The 22,861-nt window shown below is 30.9% G+C and overlaps 1 protein-coding gene across 1 annotated transcript; it reads right to left on the bottom strand.

The window, feature by feature from the left end:
- Positions 1-301: 301 nt before the first annotated feature.
- On the bottom strand, positions 302-22,674 carry LOC134701632 (FK506-binding protein 5-like). Its single transcript, XM_063562766.1, has 16 exons — positions 22,545-22,674; positions 18,500-18,740; positions 17,116-17,253; positions 16,442-16,580; positions 15,515-15,631; positions 13,681-14,547; positions 12,531-12,641; positions 9,613-9,879; positions 7,507-7,656; positions 6,915-7,004; positions 5,396-6,130; positions 4,598-4,720; positions 3,981-4,057; positions 3,230-3,380; positions 1,772-2,000; positions 302-861 (listed from the first exon to the last, which is right to left on the bottom strand). The coding sequence occupies exons 2-16, from the start codon at positions 18,551-18,553 to the stop codon at positions 735-737; spliced, it is 3,375 nt and encodes a 1,124-aa protein (XP_063418836.1). The 5' UTR covers positions 18,554-18,740; positions 22,545-22,674; the 3' UTR covers positions 302-734.
- Positions 22,675-22,861: the final 187 nt, after the last annotated feature.

Below are 22,861 nucleotides of genomic sequence, written 5' to 3'. Positions count from 1 at the left end.
TGTTACCTGAAACTGAGTTTGATTTTGAAAGTTTTTGGAACAAATTAATAAACTGACTAGATATTTCCAGCAGGTAAGGTTTTCAAAGTAAATGTGATATATATGTCAGTCACTACACTAGTAAATTGTACTGTTGGCAAAGCAAGCTTCTAGTTGCTCATGGCTAACCAAGCTCTTTTAAAATAACCAAAATTGCCTCTGAAAATCATGTTCAGTTTATTTTGTTGTATTAAAAAACAAAATCTGTTTAATAATTTCAATAAAATTATTCCATAATATTATTACAGGAAACAATAAAACATGAAATTATAACATATTTTAATATGTAAGAGATCAACAAATTATATACACATATGTCTTGTTTTTATACAATTTGTGGTATTGAGATCAAAATGTTAATCCATTGATCAGCTGTTAATGATATTGCACTTTAAATTTAGACCATTGTTTTGCCCAGCAATGATTGTCCAATATTTACAAAATTAATCCAATTTGAATAATATTCTTAAATTCATCGGAAAATTAATGTCAGTAGATGTACTTCTACATGATTTGTGTAATAAATTCAATTTTCCATTATTGTAATATTCAACTAAAAATATCAAAATTCATCTTCTGTAAACCAATGATTTTTTTCACACGATATAGCACTGATGAATTAAAATTATCACAGTCTTATAAAATTTCCATGTCTTTGGTCATAGTTAAAAATTGGTGTCAATAAATCTGTCGCCTCACGCCAATAATTCATCGATTTCCCTGAGAAGGTCATCATCATCGGCAGGTTCACATCCCGTCATGTCTAAATCTTCTTTACTAAACTCTAACCATGAGTCATCACTTGTCTTCTTGGTAGGTGACCTGTAATGTTATCATAGTCACATTAATTGAATGATATATCCATCTCTCAAATAAATGTAAAATTTTAATATATAACAATAATAATATCAAGATTTCTACATTCAACATATTCAAACAGTTGCTAGACTTTTAATGTTTAGCTGATCTTTTCACGTCAAACTGTAAGAATGCTAGACATCATGTTTATCATTCAAGTTCTGTTTTCAAGGTTTTTTTGCTCACATACACATTAAACCTGCCAAATTATGTGTGTGCCTATCAAAAGTGTGAAGCATGTTAATCAGTGGTCATTGGGGACCGTTGTCAGTGATATTTTTTTGTCCTGTATTATTTTGTCATAAAACAAGCAGTTTTTTGTTTGTTTCAGATTTTGTCATATCAAGATCTTCATAGATGACAACAAGATTTGGCAATGGAATCTACAATGACTACCTAAAACCTTACAGATACAAAAGGGTCTAGACGGGATGTTCTTCATTTCTTTTTTCTTCAATTTTTAGTTATTTTTCGATCTTTATTAATTTTGCCTATTATTCTCATTTCATTATATTTTAGCACACCATTATTCTCTTTTTTGTTTGCCAATTTTTCTGCATAAATTATTTGTGTTGCCCTCCTTGTTCGTCTTAAATTTGCCCTTTATCTGTACTTTTTGTCAATCATTCTCTATTCTATAAACCCTTTATGAATGCTTTAGATAAAGGTTGAAAAAAATCACCACAAAAAATTTATTCAAATATTTATTTCTATTCTGTTTGTTTTGCTCCCTTTTTCTGTTCTTTTTGTCAATTATTCTCTATTCTATAAACCCTGTACAGACCCTAATATAAATGCTTGAGAAAAAGGGTTGAAAAAGTCACCACAAACTGTATTATTGATAAACAATTTGCAATGAGTGTAAAATTCTTACATTTCAAGAAGATCATCAGTATCTTCTTTGGAATTTTCAGGAACTGAAGTTGAAAACAATTCTAAATGCTCTGTAGAACTATCAACTTGGTCTATCTGAGCTGGATTACTGGCATCTGTGGTTTCTTGGAGAGTAAAGCTGAATGAGTCCAACATACCACTCTTTGTATCTGGTACCTCTGTTTTTATTGGAGACTTCTTTGGTTCTGCTATATCATTCAAAATGGTTTCTGTAAATGAAAGAATTTAAAATGTTAGAAATAAATAAAATGTTTAACATACATGACACCCAGGGAAGGCACTTTAATAACACAGTAACCACCCATAGAAGCAATTTGAGAGTCCTGCATACATTTTAGGTCAGTCCACAAAATATTTCACACCACCAATTGTGGCAAATTAAAGTTGCCTTCCCTGGGTCCCATGTAAATTATATGGAACAACTCTAAATCTGTTTTTATGGTTTTGCGATAGTTAATACTTGAATATTTGTAAGTGGTTGACAATATAAATTTGATTCTCTGCCAATTGATCTCTTAATATTAACAGTTGATTATCTTATTTCCTCTTTTCAATGTGTCAAGGTTACCAAACATGTTTCTTGTCTAATTGAATGGTGATAATTTGTTATTCTGTAATTTACAGTAGTACAGTCATCTTTCTAATATAAATGCATCTATATAAAAATAAAAGATGATATGATTGCCATTGCGACAACTCTCCACTGGAGACCAAATGATAAAGTAGTCAACAACTATAAGCCAATGGGCAGCCTTAAATAATGAGCAAAACACATATGACATAGTCAGTAATAGCAGGCCCAGAAACGATAAATCTCTGGTATCCACGAAATCAAACAAATAGCAAGTTAACAGTAAATAAATTAAAAAACGTAATGAACTTTACCCTTTTTCACTAACAGGTGTATGGCAGAGTGAAATTACAGGATTTGATTAACAAGAGTAATATGAGTTTTCGTTCACATGTGTTCTTACAGGATTTTTTTTCAACATGTGTAATAACAAGATGTGAATTAATTCAGTTTTTTTTTGTAATGAACAGTTTTTATTTTACTTAGAAAACAACATTTCATTGCAACCAATGTAATGAAAAATTGATCTTTTAGAAAAAAAAATCTTGGTGAATTTGTATCGGAACCTTTGACCTATAACCTTTAACATTGACATGTATAAATGTTTCACTGTGCAGCAATTTAAAGATAGACATACTGACAATATGTACAAGACAATAATGTCTATTTTTGAAAAGACTCAATATATAGATAAATATGTGGAACAAACTTAATTAAGTGTCCAAAGTCTACAGAGTCAAAGAAAGGATTATTTAATCTTCGAATAATATTTACAAGCAGAAGATTCTTTTGAACCTATCTAGGATTAAATATATTCAGATTAACAGGACTATGAGAGAAGGGATTGTGTATAGAAATAGGAGTTACCATTTTCCTTATCACTGAAACCAATTGGGGTAATTTTCTTTCTTTTAGACTTTTCTTCAGTTTTTGCCTTCTTTTCTCGTTGTTTCTCAAGTTTCTTCCTTTTCTCTTCCATTATCTGAGAATATGTCTTGATACTTTCTGGCTCAGATTTCTGTAAATAAAATGTAAAGCATAGTCATTAATTCTTTACTGTATGCTAATAATTGAATATACAAAATATAAAATCTGCAGTAGGAACAATAAAATCTTTAATTCTTTGCAAAATTAATTGCCTATTCACACTTTAAAGATGAATATTGCTAGGGTCAAATAAACAATTAAAATATCTTTCGATAAAAGTTGATGATATCTGAATCTATCAACAATGTGCATCTTTCTCTTCTTGCTATCCTGTTTTTTCTGCTACAATGGTTCTTGTGGAGGCCAGATGAAAGATATGCATTTCGAAATTGATGCATATTCTCTTAACCGTACCCTTTTATTTCTCAGGTTTAATGTGCAGTGTGTGCCGAAATATGAGCTTCAAAATTGAAATAAGAAGAATAACTGGTATTACTGTGTTTGGCTCACACAATAAAGGGGCTTAATACTTCCAAAACAGTGTAAACTAATTGTTAGGTTGTTGAAATTTCCGCAAAGAATCATACAGAAATTTTGAAAATTCTACATTGTAGGCCATTTTGGTTTTAACAAAATATATTCTGACTTCTCCTTCCCCAGGATATTCATCCTTTTATGGAACACCTCTTACCTTTTCCTTATGTTTTTTATGAGATTTTTTAGGAGGTGAAATACTGCTCTCATCATATTCTTCTTCATAGGAAGTAACTGAAAAATAAATCCCGGTCATAAACATAATTATTAAAACAATGTGGTAAAACAATAGCTTTAGTTGAACTTACATAAAATCAGACCTTAAAAAAATTGTACGAAGTAGTTTGTTACAGCCATCATCCATGTTGTCACTGAAAACAATCCAAACACTTAAACATTTATATCAAATCATGACTGCTACAGACTTCAAAGACCTTATATATCTTAAGAACAAATTTTCTTTTTTTTCAGCTTAATTATTTAATTTTGTTTTCTCTTTTTTTAATGTATGCATAACTCCTTATTCATTCATTTTACATGGTTTTGCCTAAGTCTGCATACAGACTATCACATAAATAATAATGAATCTACAGTATTCCTTCTTACATGTCTTTTTTATCTGCTGGTTAATTTTCAAAACATATATTCATTTTTTTCTCATCTTACATTTGTCTAAGGCAAAGACAATCTTCAATCCATAAATAGTTCAAAATGCATGCAGTAATAGTAAATGACTGGTTCACAGTCAAATAAATATTTTGTATGTTTAAATACCTGTACGTTTACGAGCAGGAGGAACATATAATGCCCTTTCAATCTTCGGACCTTTTTTAGTATCCTTTTTGAACATTCCAGACTCAGCAGCCAAGGAATCATTACTGGAGGAATCAAACAGATCTACAATAAATCATATTATAATATATTATACAAAATGAATTGAAATTTTTTTTAATTTTTATTTAGTCATTTTTTCCATATCGAAATACCATATAATCATGACAATACTCCAATAAACCTTCACTTCAAATTTTCTAAAACCAAAGAAATTTTGTGCTTTTTTTTTTAAGGTAAATCTCATTATGAGAACTGCAAATGTCATCACAAAAAAAAGAAAACAAATGAGTGTCACCTCCTTGATAGCACCGCTTTGACACATAACCTGTGGTTTAATCAAATTTTTTTTTTTCATACATTTATTGTGTCCTATTGGTGTAAATTGTCTCCCATTTGTGTACACAGTTAATATTCCTAGTAAGTTTCCATTTCCTGCTCAATTACATCTATTTTCAAATTACTGTAAATTTGATCATTTTCATTTGAAATCATTTTCATGGTTGAAGAAATATCTGATATTTAGAAGGACTAAAAAATATATTTCATCATGTATTTTTTTTTGGTGGTTTTTCACTTGCTACAAAAATTGTTATCCAACAATATATTTCTGTAAGATGACAAACTAAAGCAGTGTATGCATGATACAACATTTATTCCTAATGCATCAATTTAACATGTGCTTCTTGAAAGGTTTATTCTTAACAATACCAAAACCAGGTAAATTAAATTATCACATACCTATATTTGACTCTTTTTTTGTAGGTGCTACTGCTGCAATAGTTTCTGACACTCTTGAACTCCAGACGTTTAGTTTACCTCGACCCTTGTTAAGGGTCCCAGGTTCCTGAGTCACTTTTTTGTCCTCAATGATTTTATTAATACGAGATAATGTACTTTTAATCTGACTTGTATTTTCATTGGACGTTGATTGTACTGGTTCCCTTGTCTCTCTTTGTCTATTTCCATCTCTTGAATTGTCCTCATCACTTAAATTACGGACAATGACAATCTTTTTAAGATCACTATCAGTAACACTTGTGTCACTAGCACTATCACCAAGCCTGCTTTTTATCGATCCTTGACCCCATCTTCGCTTTTTCAATACCTCTTTCTTAACCTCATCTTGTTGATCATTTTCAATTGTTCTTTTCATGGAAATTTTCCTGGGCTCTAGGCTTATCGTGTCAGATTTTGAGGAAGAAACATTTGCACCAATGCCCAGACGACTTTTTATACCTCCAGTAGATAATTTTATAGTTCCCCTTGTCAAATTGTCAACTTTTTCCTCAGGTTTTACTTTTTTTGTCTCCAGCCTAGATTTTACACTAGCCTTAATCAGTGACCTCTGAAGATTACCAACTTTAGCTTCATTAGAGTCACGAGACAGATGTGGTTTAGCATGTTTAGTGCCTCTAACATCTGGTGTATTAAGTTTACGTCCCAATCGACTTTGAACACTGACTTTAGTTGTATCTGAAAATAAATATAGTTTAAACATCTGTTCTATAGACTGGTAATGTTAAATCACATCTGTTGTTCAGTAGTTGTTGTTTTATGGTGTGGTTCATAACTGTTTCATGTTTTTCTTTTTCATACAGATTAGACCATTGGTTTTCCTGTTTGAATAGTTTTACATTGGTCATTTTAAGGCCCTTTATAGCTCACTATGTAGATCAGAAGATGTGTGAATGATAATTGGATTTAAAGGAATTATAAGTTAACATCTAGAACCATTTCTTCACCAATGTTTACAATCTCTAGAAAATGGTTTCAAAAGCTAGTTGTTCTGGTAAAAAGCAGGGAAAATTCATATTACTAAAACATGTGTCCTTCATGAATATTCATTTGATTTGCTGCTGAACGAAACACTTGTATTGTATTGTATTATTGCATTGTATTATTGCATTGCATTGCATTGTATTGTATTGTATTGTATTGTATTGTATTGTATTGTATTGTATTGTATTGTATTGCATTGCATTGTATTGTATTGTATTGTATTGTATTGTAAATTCTTTAATTAAAAAGGGTAAATTCAGTTAGGATCCTGCAAATGGCAGGGGGGTTTGACTCTAATCGTAATTCTCTAGGATTGTCAGTTTTCCTTTAGAAGGTAAATGGTTATCTCCTGGTACTCTGGCTTCCTCCACCATCATAAACTGACTAGGTACTCCAATAGTGCTGAAAGTGGCATTTAATACCAATCTATCAATCAATATATTATGACCACATGTTTTTTTATCTAAACAATGTTTACCTTTGTTTTTCTTTTCCTCTTCATCCACAATAACTTTCCTTTTTCTTTTTACTTGTGAAGATGTCAGACTTATCTTTTTCTCTACATCTTCTATCAAAAAAGAAATGCATTCATGTATATAAATACAGTACCTCAATTGTTATAACGCACTTTACGTCAGAATTTTATACGGTTGATGCCAATGTTAACTTAGATTTATTATAAGTGCCCTCAAAGAAAAAAAATATATGTATATTAAACTCAGTTCATTGAAGTTAGAAGTATAAAAAATAGTTAGAGAAGGGAAACCAACTTTGGGATATACGTACGTACAGACATACAAGTGTAAAACTTAATGCCCTCGCCATAAATGCCCCCTCCGCAACGACAGGGGCATAATAAAAAAAAAAATATTTTAAAATCAAAATACTGAGCCAAATATTCAAGTCCTATGTTTTATTTTACATCAAAAGGAGTTTCCATTAGTGATTCCTTATTGTGTTTGTGCACTTGTTCTGTGCAAGTACTCATTTTGTGTCATGCATTGATACCCCATATCCTTTATTTTTTATCATCAGCTATACTCCCAGTTACATATGTTCTGATAGATTACCCTTTCTCACAGCCCTTCTTATATCTTGTTGATATTGTACAGGTTCTGGTTCAGGTTCAGACTCCTCCTCTTCTTCTTCCTCCTCTTGTTCTGATTCATCCTCAACATCCCCATCCTCTTCCTGTGACTCCTCCTTCTGGAATTCTTGTTCTGGAAAGTTACAACCACATATGTTAGAATATGGATCACAGATTCAAATGATCAGATTGAAATATTTTTCAATACATAATTTAAATTTTCTGCTTTTTGTTTATGACATCTTTAATTTTAAATCAAACAAACATTGCATTTTCCTTCTTTCTTTTTGTGATTTAATCAAGATAGTTCATTTCAGGGCCGTAACTAGGGTTCGATTTCAGGGGAGGCAGGCCTCCCCCCGATTTTTTCCTCAGTAAAATGTATAAAAATAACCCGTTTTCCTTCGATTTCCTTAGTTTAAGACTCATCAGTTTTGCTTAAACCTAGACGCAATTTTTATGCAAAAACAATCTCAGATTACTGTTCGTCGTAAGCCAAGGCTCCGTCTTGAAGACTGTACTTTGAACTTTAATTATTAACATTAAATACATTGTGATCGGTGATTTTTTTCTCTCAACAAAATGGCTAAAAATTACCGATTTCCTTCGATTTTCTTACTTTAAGACTTATCAATAATGCTTGAACCTGGAAGCAATTTGTTTTGCAAACAATTTTCATCTGTATTTAAAGATATTTTTTCTGTTAGAAATCAAATCAAACCGGTAAGTTAAAAAAAAAAGGGAAAAAAAACCCATGTGTATATAAAGCAAGATAATATAGAACGCAGCCTGAATTTGTTTTTTATCGAGGACCTTGAATTTCAATATTGTTGAAAGCTGAACAGACATGTATAGAACTACAACGAATGGGATTGTTTAACGTCTAAGGCATTGCTCATAATGTTCTAGTACGATCGGACTGGACACGTTAAAATTATCCAACAGCTGATTCAGCCGGTAACGAAATTCCGATATCATAAATAAAAGATTCACAATACAAAGGGAACTTCCTCTGCCTAATCATTTTTGCTAATTGAGCCCCTAAATAAATGTGATAAGTTAATTTTTATTTTAAATTGTCGATAGCAAAATTTCTTATGCGTTCTCGTACGACATAGAAAAAACTAGTGTTTAAAAGATGGATGGCCATTCGAAACCCAAACTAAAACAAATACCAAAATGGTTCACTTTCGATCAAAAATCCGGGAAATAACAGATATATCACGCATCATGATAACACTGTTTAAACTATAAACGTTTGTTTTTTTATAATACAAATTCAAGTTCTTTGTGTACATATTGTCAATATTTTATTTTATTACTTAAAAAAAAAAATTGGTGTAGAAAATTTAGGGGAGGCAGTTGCCTCCCCTGCCTCATAGGTAGTTACGGCCCTGCATTTCAAATATTAGATATATAGGAAGATGTGGTATGAGTGCCAATGGGAAAACTCTCCATCCAAGTAACAATTTATAAAAATAAACCAATATAGGTCAAGGTAGTCTTCAACATGGAGCCTAGGCTCACATTGAGTAGCAAGCTATAATCAATGGGCCCCAAAGAGTACTATCTGTAAAACCATTCAAATTAGTTTACATCTCTTTTTCTTTTTTCTGGGCAAATGCTGTCTAAATATTTCAATTTATTCTAAATCAAATGCTATTTAGTAAAGGATTCATTTTTCTACCATCAGGCCAAGGTGAACAGTACTCTCCTAAAGTATGCATTTAAAAAAAAAACCAATGGAATATTTCTTTTTACTTCTTACAAGAATGTGTCCATAGTACATGGATGCCCCACTTGCATTATCATTTTCTATGTTCACAGGACCATGAAATTGGAGTCAAAACTCTAAAATTAGAAAGATCTAATCATACAATACATTAGAAATAACTTGATTGGACTTCAACTTCATCAAAAACTACCCAAGGACCAAACACTTTAACCAAAATATTTAACCTGAAGCGGGACAAAAGAGGAACAAACATAGGAAATAAAAAACAGGTGCATAGACCGAAAATGATAATGCCCCTAAGTGTTATATTACCCTGCAAAAATCTTCCTATTAACACATTCCAAATTCCATTACCTTCCCACTCCTCTGTAGCCTCACAAATATCTATTTCTGGTTCTTCCCCTAAGTCATCTCCATCTTCAAAGTTTTCTTCTTCCTCTTCTTTCTCCTCCTCACTTTCTTCTTTCTTTACAACTTTTTCCACCTTTTTCACTATGGCTTTTGGTTTCTTTTCCACTTTCTTACTTTTGGAAGTTAATTTTTTGACAATTTTCTTTTTCTTTGGAGGTGCTTTCTTCTCTTCTTCTGCTTCTTCCTCCTCCTGGTATTTCTTTGCTTCACCTGAAAAATCAATAATACAGGTTTTTTTTTATCTAAAATTAATCTAAAATACCAGATGCTCCGCAGGGCGTAGCTTTATACGACCGCAGAGGTTGAACCCTGAACGGTTGGGGCAAGTATGGTCACAACATTCAAGCTGGATTCAGCTCTAAATTTGGATTGTGATTAAATAGTTGACACAGCATAGGTTTCTGACACAGAATGATTGTGTTCTAATGAACTTAAAATTTTTGTTTTCTCTTAGAGCAATTCACTATGCTGTTGAATATTAATCCTCTCAAAAAAAAATTTATGTCAAAATTTTTCATTTCAAATTTTTAATCACATCCCCCTTTCCCTTATTCCAAATTAATCTCAATTAAATTTCTAATGGAGTTTGCAACAATAACTACTCATTTAAATACATCATAAAATATTAAGATGTAAAAAAAACTGCTTGTCATCACTGAATGGTAAAGATTATTTTAATTTATCAGTTGGTAGTAAAAAGTGAATATACATTGTATATAACAAAGCTTTGAGTTGATTCTGGACAAAGAAAGATAACTCCAATTAAAAAATAATATTGCTATTTCACAATATTGGGCAATTAGATATTTCTTGCTTATTATTCTGGGCAAAGAAAGATAACTCTAATTAAAAAAAAATATTGCTATTTCACAATATTGTGCAATAAGATATTTCTTGCCATTGTGCAATACTGTGCAATTGAAAAGACTTGCTATTGCACAATACTTAATATAATATTTAAGATCCTGATTTGGACCAACTTGAAAACTGGGCCCATAATCAAAAATTTAAGTACATGTTAGGATTCAGCATATCAAAGAACCCCAAGATTTCAATTTTTGTTAAAATCAAACTAAGTTTAATTTTGGACCCTTTGGACTTTAATGCAGACCAATTTGAAAACAGGACCAAAAATGAAGAATCTACATACACAGTTAGATTTGGCATATCAAAGAACCCCATTTATTCAATTTTTAATGAAATCAAACAATGTTTAATTTTGGACCCCGATTTGGACCAACTTGCAAACTGGGCCAATAATCAAGAATCTAAATACATTTTTAGATTCAGCATATCAAAGAACCCAACCGATTAATTTTTTGTCAAAATCAAACTAAGTTTAATTTTGGACCCTTTGGACCTTAATGTAGACCAATTTGAAAATGGGACCAAAAATTAAGAATCTACATACACAGTTAGATTCCGCATATCAAAGAACCCCAATTATTCAATTCTTGATGAAATCAAACAAAGTTTAATTTTGGACCCTTTGGACCCCTTTTTCCTAAACTGTTAGGACCAAAACTCCCAAAATCAATACCAACCTTCCTTTTATGGTCATAAACCTTGTGTTTAAATTTCATAGATTTCTATTGACTTATACTAAAGTTATGGTGCGAAAACCAAGAAAAATGCTTATTTGGGTCCCTTTTTGGCCCCTAATTCCTAAACTGTTGGGACCTAAACTCCCAAAATCAATACCAACCTTCCTTTTGTGGTCATAAACATTGTGTTTAAATTTCATTGATTTCTATTAACTTAAACTAAAGTTATTGTGCGAAAACCAAGAATAATGCTTATTTGGGCCCTTTTTTGGCCCCTAATTCCTAAACTGTTGAAACCAAAACTCCCAAAATCAATCCCAACCTTTCTTTTGTGGTCATAAACCTTTTGTCAAAATTTCATAGATTTCTATTAACTTAAACTAAAGTTATAGCGCGAAAACCAAGAAAATGCTTATTTGGGCCCTTTATGGCCCCTAATTCCTAAAATATTGGGACCAAAACTCCCAAAATCAATACCAACCTTCCTTTTGTGGTCATAAACCTTGTGTTAAAATTTCATAGATTTCTATATACTTTTACTAAAGTTAGAGTGCGAAAACTAAAAGTATTCGGACGACGACGACGACGACGCCAACGTGATAGCAATATACGACGAAAATTTTTTCAAAATTTGCGGTCGTATAACAACTGATTATTAAATTTCCCCCTTTTTAATTCATGTTTACATGGCTCGTTCATTCCTTTGCATATATATATATATAAACACATAGACAATTTCCAAATTTTCAATCCATTTTGGCCAATTTTATCATAAATTTGACTAAATAGGTCAGGGCTATTCCAGAAAAAAATGTATGGGGGGGTTGGAAGGCACATTGTATTAATAATACATGGGTGATGGGTATCAGAGCAACTTTTCACACTATAATGCACTATAATTCTCAATTACAATTGTATGGGTGGTGGGTGCTGATAAAAACTGCCTTCCAACCCCACCATACATTTTTTTCTGGAATAGCCCTCAGCTGAAATAGGATCAATCAACAATACAATATCATCATGATCATACATGATGCAAATATGCTGTACTTAAAATTTTCTTTGTCAAGGTTAGTTGTTGCCTTATGGTAGCAGATGAAAAATAGATTTGTTTATATATGGAGCAGGAAACTTAAACATAAAATATTTAGCCTTACCCATATGTATTTTTCAGTATTATTATAACTCACTGAGTACACCATGATCTTGGTGTACATATTCAAATGTGCTGTGCATTTTCTAAGCTTCCCTGGCACTTCTCCTTTCATTCAAACTTTATTTATTAAACAAGATTACTGCAACATTTTATATACTTACAAATTTTGACTATTTTCCCACTCTTCAGTTCAATTAAACCCATTGACAACAAAGCTTTTGCTCGCTGTATCTCCTCTAATGATTTGACTTTTATGCTATCTTCTTCACTTTCTATAAATATAATAATTATCAATTTAATACATTTTTATAATACAGTAGTGTCATTTAAACACATTACATAAACAACAAGACTGTTTCCACAATTCACTAATGCCCAACTCGCACTATCACTTTCTTATGTTCAGTGGACCATGAAATTGGGATAAAAATCTAATTTGGCATTTTAATTTAGAAAGATCATAGCAAAGGGAATATGTGTGTTATGTTTCAAGTTGATTGGACTTCAACTTCATCAAAAACTATCTTGACCAAAAACTTGAACCTGAAACTTGCACTCATTTTCTATGTTCAGTGGACCGTAAAATTAGGGGAAAAAAAATCTAATTTGGCATTAAAATTGGAAAGATCATATCATAGGGAACATGTGTACTAAGCATGATAAGTTTGAAGTTGATTGGACTTCAACCTCATCAAAACTACCTTGACCAAAAACTTCAACCTAAAATGGGACGAACGGACGCATAGACCAGAAAACATAATACCCCTCTACTATTGTAGGTGGGGCATAAAAATAATTCTTTCCCTTCGTAGTCTTTTGATTGTCATTAACTTGCAGTTATATAGATAAATATTTAAAAGTGTTATTAGACCTTTGAAATACATGACTTTTAAACCTATTATTTCAATCTACAAATGATCTAGAGAAGTTACTTATTAATTTAACGATATGAAAAATATATGAAATAAGACACTTTCCTGATTGGTACCATGTGGTATACTTATAAATTATTAACTGTATGTAGAGTCAGTATTATTTGTGGGTTATCAATTGTCATGGATTTTGTTGATATAGATAAACCATGAAAATGATATTTAACAAAGTAAAAAAAAATTTAAGGCTTGAACACAGCTTTTGGCAAAACCAATTTTCCTCAATCTGCATGATCTGAGCATTATAATTGATGTCCTTGAAATAATTTAATCCACAAAACAGACTGAATATACTTTGAATTGTCAAACAAATACATTTGAAAAAAATAACATTCATGAAAAATATAAATTTGAACAATAAATTTTTATGGATGTATACCTGTTTTATCTTTAATTTTGCTGAGATTGATTTTTTTCTGTGGAACACCTACAGGTTGTCGTCCCCTGTTTAAAGATGTTGATGGGTGATTTCTATCTCTATTTAAACGTTCATGGACAGGTCTTCGATTTGGTGAATAACTGTCCTGAGGTCTGAATACTGAATTTTTAGGAGGAGTGCGTCTTCTTGGAGATGTACTTCTGCGTCTAGGAGAGGGACTTCTATACCTGGGAGACCATCTCCTCGGTGACCTACTACGATCTCTTGAGTAAAATGGGGATCGTCTTCTCCTAGGTGAAGGGGATCTTGATTGTCTTCTCCATGGAGACAAACTTCTAGGGGTGGGAGATCTGCTATATCTACTGTCATAACTTCTTCTGTCTGGACTAGAATCATATTTTGGAGATGAACGAGGAGGGGACTTATTCAACTTTGGTAAAAACGGTCTGCCAATAAAGTAATCTATATCTGGAATACTAGCAACCGTTGCCTGCTTAGAAACAACAGGGATAGTCTGCCCTGTCTGTGGTAATACTGGCTTTATTGAAGTAATGGCCTGAATTGAAGAAGGCTGCACTGATGTGAAAGCTGATTTGCCTGACTGAATTGTTGTGATTGTCTGGGATGGAGCTACATCAGTCAAGGTTGACTGATTAGGAGCAGTGACTGTTCTCAAAGATGACTGGTTAGATACTTTGACTGTTCTCAAAGATGATTGATCAGAAGTTGTGACTGTTCTTGACGATGACAGATTGTTTGTGTCAGTTTTAGCTGAATCTAGTGACTGTAACTTTACTTTAGTACTTTCTGGTTCTAAGAGTTTCTTACTTTTCACAGGTGAATTCTTGTCACTCTCAACTTCAGAATCTATAAAAATTAAAAAGCATATATATGAAAAATTTATCATGACAACTTCTTAAGATTTTAACCTTATTATTTATACATATATATTAATAGTACATTGGTGCCCTTTTTCACTAAAAACAAATGAATCTTTTGGAAAATTCAGAATACACTATTTTTACTAATTATTCAGTCTTGTTTTTTTTAAAATGTTAAATAAACTATCAATTACCATTTATTTTTGATTACCAATAGTGTACCAATCAAATGTTCAAACTTGCACTGATATGCCTTTTTACTTGTATCACTTAACAGCAGACAAGCTGAGTGTGAACATAGTTTGTTGTGAGCAATAATAATTATGTGAAAGCATCACTTAATTTGTAAAGCTTGGAGCTAACTTTTCCGAAGCACCGTAGGTTTTTCATGATGCTCATGTTGCTCAGTCTTTTAGTATTCTATGCTTATAAATAATTGCTCATTGTTGAAGGCCATACGGTGATTTATAGTTGTTAATGTTTGTGTCATTTTGGTCTTTTGTGGATAGTTGTCTCATTGGCAATCATACCCCATCTTCTTTTTTTTATATTTGCCAGTTTTTATTATAGACCTATTATGATTATGAATTAAAATGTTCCTTTGCTCTCTTTAATCCTCATTTTCAATATCCTATGCTATCATATTAAAACCACAACATATTTCTACAAGTAACTCTTAACCTTAAAAATCTTAATTTGTGTCAGTAAAACTGGTTACCTGTCTACGGTTATTACAAGTAAAGTGCAATGCAGAAGTAGGTGACTTCATGAGCAAGGAAGAAGTTTAAATGAAGTTACCAGCCTTGGTCACATGTAATGATGTATACCATGTAAGTGAACAACATTTCTTTGTCTAATACATGTCATAATGCTTACAGTATGACAAATTATTTGCCTTCATGAATAGCAAATAACAGAATGTTACATGACTGGTCCCCTTCCTGGGTACTTACCTGAGAAGTGAACAACAACAGGCTGTATGACTGGTGCCCCAGGTATTGCAGTCAGTTGTTGTGGTGGCTGCTGTCCAAACAATGGTGGAGGAAAACTGGTATCTGGCAACTGATTTTCTGTAAGAGATTTCGATGTAAGATAATTTTTTGCATCAAGAGAGTGCCTTATATGTGTGGTAATAAGATACAATGTAAATAAGGATTTTTACATTTTTTTTTTTTATTTACACTTAACATCCTTAAAGATAAAATCATGGGAAATTTGAAAGATTTGATTTTGATTGTTTGATTTTTGGTGTTTTTAAGGCCACTTTCAAGCACTGCATTTAGGCTATTTCATGGCGGTCAGTTTTTATTGGTGGAGGAAGCCAGAGTACCAGGAGAAAATCACCAACCTTTGATAGGAAACTGAAAATCCTATTCAATTAAGATTGGAGTTGAGGGAAATTTGAAAGAAATTAGATCCTTAATTTCTGTCCAGTATAAGCCTATTGGTTCTAAGAATTACTACTTCAACTACTTCATTCGCCAACAAGAAAACGGAAAAGTTGGAGATATATGTAACCAAATCAAAATTTAAATTATTTCACATTTACTGCCCTTAGTCTTAGCTTTTTTTACAGTTAACAAAACACAAAAAAAATTGATAAAATACAGGAACATTTCATATAAAATAATAAGTTCAGTTCTCTTTATCTCTTCAAGTATGCAAATACTTATACTCTTGGTTTTAAAGTATGCAGGGTTGGAGCATTACTGATCAAGGTTATTCCAGAAAAGCTTTTTTCGATCTAGAAATTTATAAAGTTTTATTTTCATATAAGATCCTACTAACAAATTGATATGTCGAAAAAATACCCTTCCTGGAATCTATCAGTATATTAACCAATTTGCAAATTAACGATATCTCAGTTTGTTCTTAATTACCTGATAAAATTGGCTGAGTCTGCAAAGGTGGTGCACCTGGAACCACTGGTCGAGTTTTAAAATGTTGGTACTGACAATTAGAACGGGTACAACCTACTGGTTGGTTCTCCCAGTAACATGGTATGCCTGGTCTATTTCTCTAAAAATAGAAAGATTTTAAATTGAATACTAACAAGGTTATCATGCATTTCTAGATATAAACGGTAATGTCTAATTGATATCATGTTCTTTAAAATGTTTAAAAGACAATTGCATTTTGTAACAGTCAATTTGATTTTGTTAATATATATAAACTATGCCTAGTCCTTGTAAAATGTTGTAAGCATTGAAGGGTTAAGATTGCTTTAATTTATCAGTGGGTACTTAAATATTGCATTGTATAAAGCATTGGCTAATCCTGGACAAAGAAAGATAACTCAAATTCTTAAAGATGACTTTAACAATGACATCATTGGTACTTTTAAAACAGATCTATATGAGATCCATGCACCTTGCAAAACTTATATATAATTTTCTAGACAAGTACAGCATTTTTTTGTGACTTGAATATCTGAACAGTCATTGATTTGACATAGCTGGGGTTTGAACGCATGATCTTAGACACACATTTTTTTACAAGCTATCCCTAGCCTAGTTAGATCTATACAAATGTATATTCATCTAATTCAATATACCTCAAACACATCAGTCGGAGGCAGATCTGCATGTCTGTATGGACAATTTGCTTTGGAGCAGATTCCTTGTTGCCAGAATGTACAGGTCACCATTGAACTCTTAGCTGCTTCACAATGTCTAAAGGCACAATTTTCACCCTGGAATCATTCAATATACATGTAAAACATTAATTAATGATACATGTACTTGTTATATAATACAAATTTCTAAAACCTGCCCAAAATTAAACTCTTCAAATAGGAGGGTCAGGTACTCACTGATAAGAATTTAGTTTTGAAGTCAGTTCTCTTGTTTCCCTGTTGACATCACTTACAATTTTTTTCTGAGCCCGACTAAAACGTATCTTTAATCATGTTTATTTTTCTGAATTTAATCTGCATGCTTGGTTCAATTTTTCTTTTTTCTTTTTAAAGTTATATGTTGTAAAAATTATATTATAATTTAACAAGTCAAAATAATTTTAGTCAAGGTGTTTAGTATCATACATATTAAAATGTACAAATAAAGCATGATTTGTTTCCCTTAGATCATGTAGATTATCTCAAAATAACCTCAATCAGTAAATGCTTTTTTTGTTGTTTTTTTGTATGTCTTTTATGAAATTTGGCATCAATATATGCATGATTAAGGGATATTCTTGCATATAATATGTATAAGTTTTTTCATAAAGAATCTTTATTTCATTATTTTCTTGCTTTAATTTGAGTCAATCTGTTTATATATTAATTATAAACCTCTCATGCTGAGTTTTGCAGTTTGTAATAATTTGTATATAATATATATAAATTTGACACATGTACATGTATAACACAAGTTAGCAAAGGTTGAAAATGCACACAAAAGTTTATTGATCATCACTTCTTAAATGTTACGGTGGTTCAGTGGTTGTCTTTTGTTGCTTTGTACCATATATATACATAAATATATTATTTTTGATTGTTCTAATATTGTTTAATTGTTTTTCTTGTTGTTTTGCCATGCCATTGACAATTATAGCTTATAATAGCTTGTTGAAGGCTGTTGAAGGACTGTTATTGGTCAAATTCACACCATTTTGTCTCGATTTTCTTTTTATTCAAATAGCAATCATACTTAACACATCCTAAATTTTATAAAGAGAGATGCAATGCATTTTGAATATATGTAGATTGTATATATAGTACTATAGTACTCATGTATATATATAGTACTCATGTATATTGAGTAAATACATGTTTGTTAACATGTTAGAGTTAGACTAAACATGGTCTCTAGATGTCTTAGCTATGTTTGTGCTGCTGGGTTACTGTCTAGCTTACTTTTACCCCAAACCTTAAATAAATATATATACATGTATCTATAAAAATGTAAAAGTACATCTAAATAAAAAAAAAAGCTACTTACCTTTGAACAGTTAGAATTGTAGTAGAAGTGACAATCGTTTCCGTAAGCAGACATGTTGAATTGTCACTGTTAGAAAAAGTTCTTCAAATATTTTGTCCTTGAATGATTCTTCAGCACAGAAGGTTCCTTGAATATTTTAACAGTCTTTCTTCAAATGTCAAATGTCATTATGACAATGTTTTATATAGTCTTTAATTCTTAATGATATTTTTTTTTCTTTTTATTCACAGTACATCTCTTTCTGTATAAAATTAAACTTTTTTATATGCTAAATACACAATAATTGCTTATATGTAATTATAATAAAAAGCTGAAAAGAAATGATCAATTATTAAATACAAATGTACAAATCAAAAGTTTGAAAAATAATATTTCAGGGATACTTGCACCATGACACCATGATGATGCCTAACCATATCTAAATGAATCCTCAGCTCACTTAAATTCTTTTATTAGAATCTTATATTGGTCATGTTGGTACATGTAGTTTACACCCAACATTTTCAGAATTGTGCTATCGAATTAAAAATCTAAAGTCATGAAAGTGCTATAATTATCCCTGGTATTGTATAAACATAAATAATATGTAATCACAAACAATGAAGTTAAACCATGTTTATTATTATTTGTGAATTTAGTTACTCCACTTACAAATATATTTATGTAAAAAAAAGGCTAACCCACATAGTTCATGTAGTTAATAGGTATACAAATCAAGTAAATCAAACTTGTTACTGCTCCTTTTTTTTTTCTTAATGGTGACCAAATTCACAATGCTATTCACAACATTGCCTCATTTAACCAACTCCACATGTTTCATTTTGTCAAAGTGAAAATACAGTCTTTGATTTTTATCATGTACATATATATACTTGATGTATCAAAACAGAGCAAAAATATTAAATGCATACACATTATAATATGTCATGTATGTACAATGTCATGAATGTACAAAAATGAATTAAACATTTTTAATTTAGTGTAAAAAAAAAAATCAAAAGCAAATAGTTTAAAAGTTGATTATTTTCTAAACTAAATATAAAAAAGAAGTTGTGGTATGATTGCCAATGCAATGAGACAATTATCCACAAAAGACCAAAATGACACAAACATTAACAACTGTTGTTTTGTCATGTATCATGTGTATTGTGTTTAACATGAAATCAAAAGTAAAGTACTATTTTCAAAAGTGTTAGCCTCTTACATGTATGTGCATGGTGTGTTTTTATGTTTGTTTTGGCGGCGGTGGTTGTTTAAGTGCAGCTGCAATTGTACAGCATGATGAAGTTAAAAATAGGAATTAACATGTACCTCTTATGTCATGCACATACAAATAAATGTACTACATAAGACTGTGTTTTTATCAATCAATCTTAAAACACAGGACTACTTCATTGGTACTCATGGTACTGGATCAGCTCTTTTGAAGCACAGGTATATATATATATGTGTATTAAAAATGTTAAACAATTAGATACATGTATGTACACATATCCACATGATGTCACAAGCATTGTAATACATCATACCCTCCTGAAAAGCAAGGCCATCTGGCATTATTAAATAATTGAAACTACATTGTATCATAAACAATATGTGTACACAGACAGAAACAATAAATGTAACTATTTTAAGAACTTTGAAAAATATTACATGTATGTGCTGAATTTTTTCTTCAATTCAGTGTTTTATTTTAACGACATTTTCATGTATAGAAATCAGACATGTAGTATTTTACTCAGTGTTTTAAAACAATTTCTGATGCTACAAAATGAACACAATATTTTGAATGAACATGATTGAAATCATATAAATATATGTGTAGGAGCCATACATTTTGTACATCTTTGTAAATGCATGATGCACAATGATGTATGGTTGAAATATTACCTTTACAAAAATACATTGCCTTCAAAATTCATACACTTTTTTTTTAACAATTATGCCAAAGAACTCTACTCACCAACTTATCCTTATTTCATGTTTTTTTGTATTTAGAAGATTAAGCAGGAATTTCTGTTTTTTTTAATACATGTACATGTATATATACAACATTGTACACAACATTGTACAATGATATATATCTGTTTATTTCAAACTTACCACTATTTACAAAAAATTGTAGGACAAACTGCTTAAAATTATCATGATTAAACTAGACATGCTAGAAAAATGTAGAAGGCTAAAATTGAAATCAACCTGCAATGACCTGCCAATGCTAATGAAAGACTGAACATGTGACATACTTATTTTTTTGAGATATTCATCAATGATCATGTTTATTTGAATTATTTAATTCAAGACAGAATTGTTTTATAATTTTTCACAAAAACCCTAAAGCATTCCAACAAAATAAAATGGTTCATTTGACCTGTTTGAAGGAATATTAAAAAGATCGATCAAGCAAACTTCTTTTTTTTGTCTAATTCAATATGACATTTATATAAATATCTTTCCATAAATAATATAGAGAATGTTGGTCAGTTAATCACAAAATCTTACATGACATGTACAGCTGTATCTACTTGCCAAAAAAAAATGGGAATTGATAATTTAGATTGAAAAATAAATGGGAATTGATATTTAAGATTAATTAAGATTGAAAAATAAATGGGAATTGATATTTAAGATTAATTAAGATTGAAAAATAAATGGGAATTGATATTTAAGATTAATTAAGATTGAAAAATAAATGGGAATTGATATTTAAGATTGATAAATAAATGGGAATTGATAATTAAGATTGAAAAATAAATTGGAATTGATATTTAAGATTGAAAAATAAATGGGAATTGATATTTAAGATTGAAAAATAAATGGGAGTTTATATTTAAGATTGAAAAATAAATTGGAATTGATATTTAAAATTAAAAAATAAATGGAAAATGATATTTAAGACTGAAAAATAAATAAACCTGTTATTAAATATGATAATGTAGGGTACTACAAATACAATGTATAAATGTATAATGAAAAATCCACTAACAACATTGAAGGTCAGGGATACAATTGTAATGATGATCAAGTACATGTACAATGATGCATAAACATATATCTATAACAATCTCCTTCACTGCCACCTTCTCGCTTCAGTTTACATTGCATACAAAGCTCATACATTGTACATCACTAACATGATACAAACACACATTAAACAAAGTTCTTTCTATCTTCTATCTCCAAATACTTCTATGGTTAGTTTCTGACACACAGAAATAATCTAGCTCTAAATAATGTACTAGGGATCAGAAAAAAAGAATATGCTTATGTACTTCTTTTGATACTTTAAAGGATTTAAAAATTTCCATGGTTGTTCTTCATTCATGTCATTTGTTCATACATATAGAGATCCACCAGTAAATTTAAAATTTAATTTAAGAAAAGGGATAAAGGTTTAATAAAAATGTACATGTACTTTGAAAACATAAAAATAAGATGTGGTATATATATGGTTGCCAAAGGGACAACTCTCCATAAGAGATCAAATGACACATAATTTGACGACTATAGGTCACTGTACATCCTATGTTTCCAAATTGTTACTGAAATATGTCAACAGAAAACTTTTACCATAGCCTTGCCCTTGGATCCTGACCAACCCTCCAATTTTCACAAGGACAATGAAGTACAACTACAATGTTCATCCACCATGTACACATGTATACTGTTGAGAATTAAGCCATGATCACAGGCATATTTTGTAAAATCTTGGTAGGTTTATAATACTTCAGGGTGTTTACATTCTTACTAGGAATTTGCCAATGAGACAACTCTCCATCCAAATAACAATATTAAAATGCCTTGAAATGAAACTAATAAAAAAAACAAGGGCCAAAAACATGTTTCATCCAAGTTCCTTCATATTCCAAATTTCTCTTAAAAATGATGCTTTGCTTGATGTTGACATCAAAGACTTCAAGTTCAAGGACAAAAGCATCACAGAAATTATGATAGGATACACAAAATTGTTTGACAAAGGATCAGTGTACGTGTTTTTTTAAATCTTGGCTACCATTCACACCTTTTCACCGACAGCATACGTTACCTGTTTATTAAAGAACCGTTTTTGTCGACAAATATTGACAATAACAAAGGTAACTTGTAATGAATTAATTCTCTAATTGTAAAAGGTTGTCTTTGGCCATTTCTGATTTCACAATGGGCAAATGCATGAATGACGTCACAATCGATTATAAACAAAGAGTAGGTTTCGGGACAGGGGGTTGAATATTATCCGCGAATGCAATTATAGGTTCAAAATAACAATCTTATAAAAGGATAATACATTAAAAATCACTTTGATGATTTTTTTATACAGATTTTGTCACTATATACAGCTGAAAGACGTTCTTATCAAGTTTT

This window comes from Mytilus trossulus, unplaced genomic scaffold (assembly GCF_036588685.1).
Source record: "Mytilus trossulus isolate FHL-02 unplaced genomic scaffold, PNRI_Mtr1.1.1.hap1 h1tg000247l__unscaffolded, whole genome shotgun sequence".
In the NCBI taxonomy this organism is placed as follows: domain Eukaryota; kingdom Metazoa; phylum Mollusca; class Bivalvia; order Mytilida; family Mytilidae; genus Mytilus; species Mytilus trossulus.
This window is presented reverse-complemented; position numbering and strand designations above follow the sequence as displayed.

What these genes read in the sequence shown, in the direction of transcription:
- LOC134701632 (XM_063562766.1), bottom strand. Translation starts at nt 18,553, where the DNA reads ATGTCTGCTTACGGAAACGATTGTCACTTCTACTACAATTCTAACTGT. An exon ending in ACAATTCTAACTGTTCAAAG is followed by an intron (nt 17,254 to 18,499) that starts GTAAGTAGCTTT and finishes GAATGATTCCAG; the next exon opens with GGTGAAAATTGTGCCTTTAG. An exon ending in CAAAATTAAAGATAAAACAG is followed by an intron (nt 12,642 to 13,680) that starts GTATACATCCAT and finishes TTATATTTATAG; the next exon opens with AAAGTGAAGAAGATAGCATA.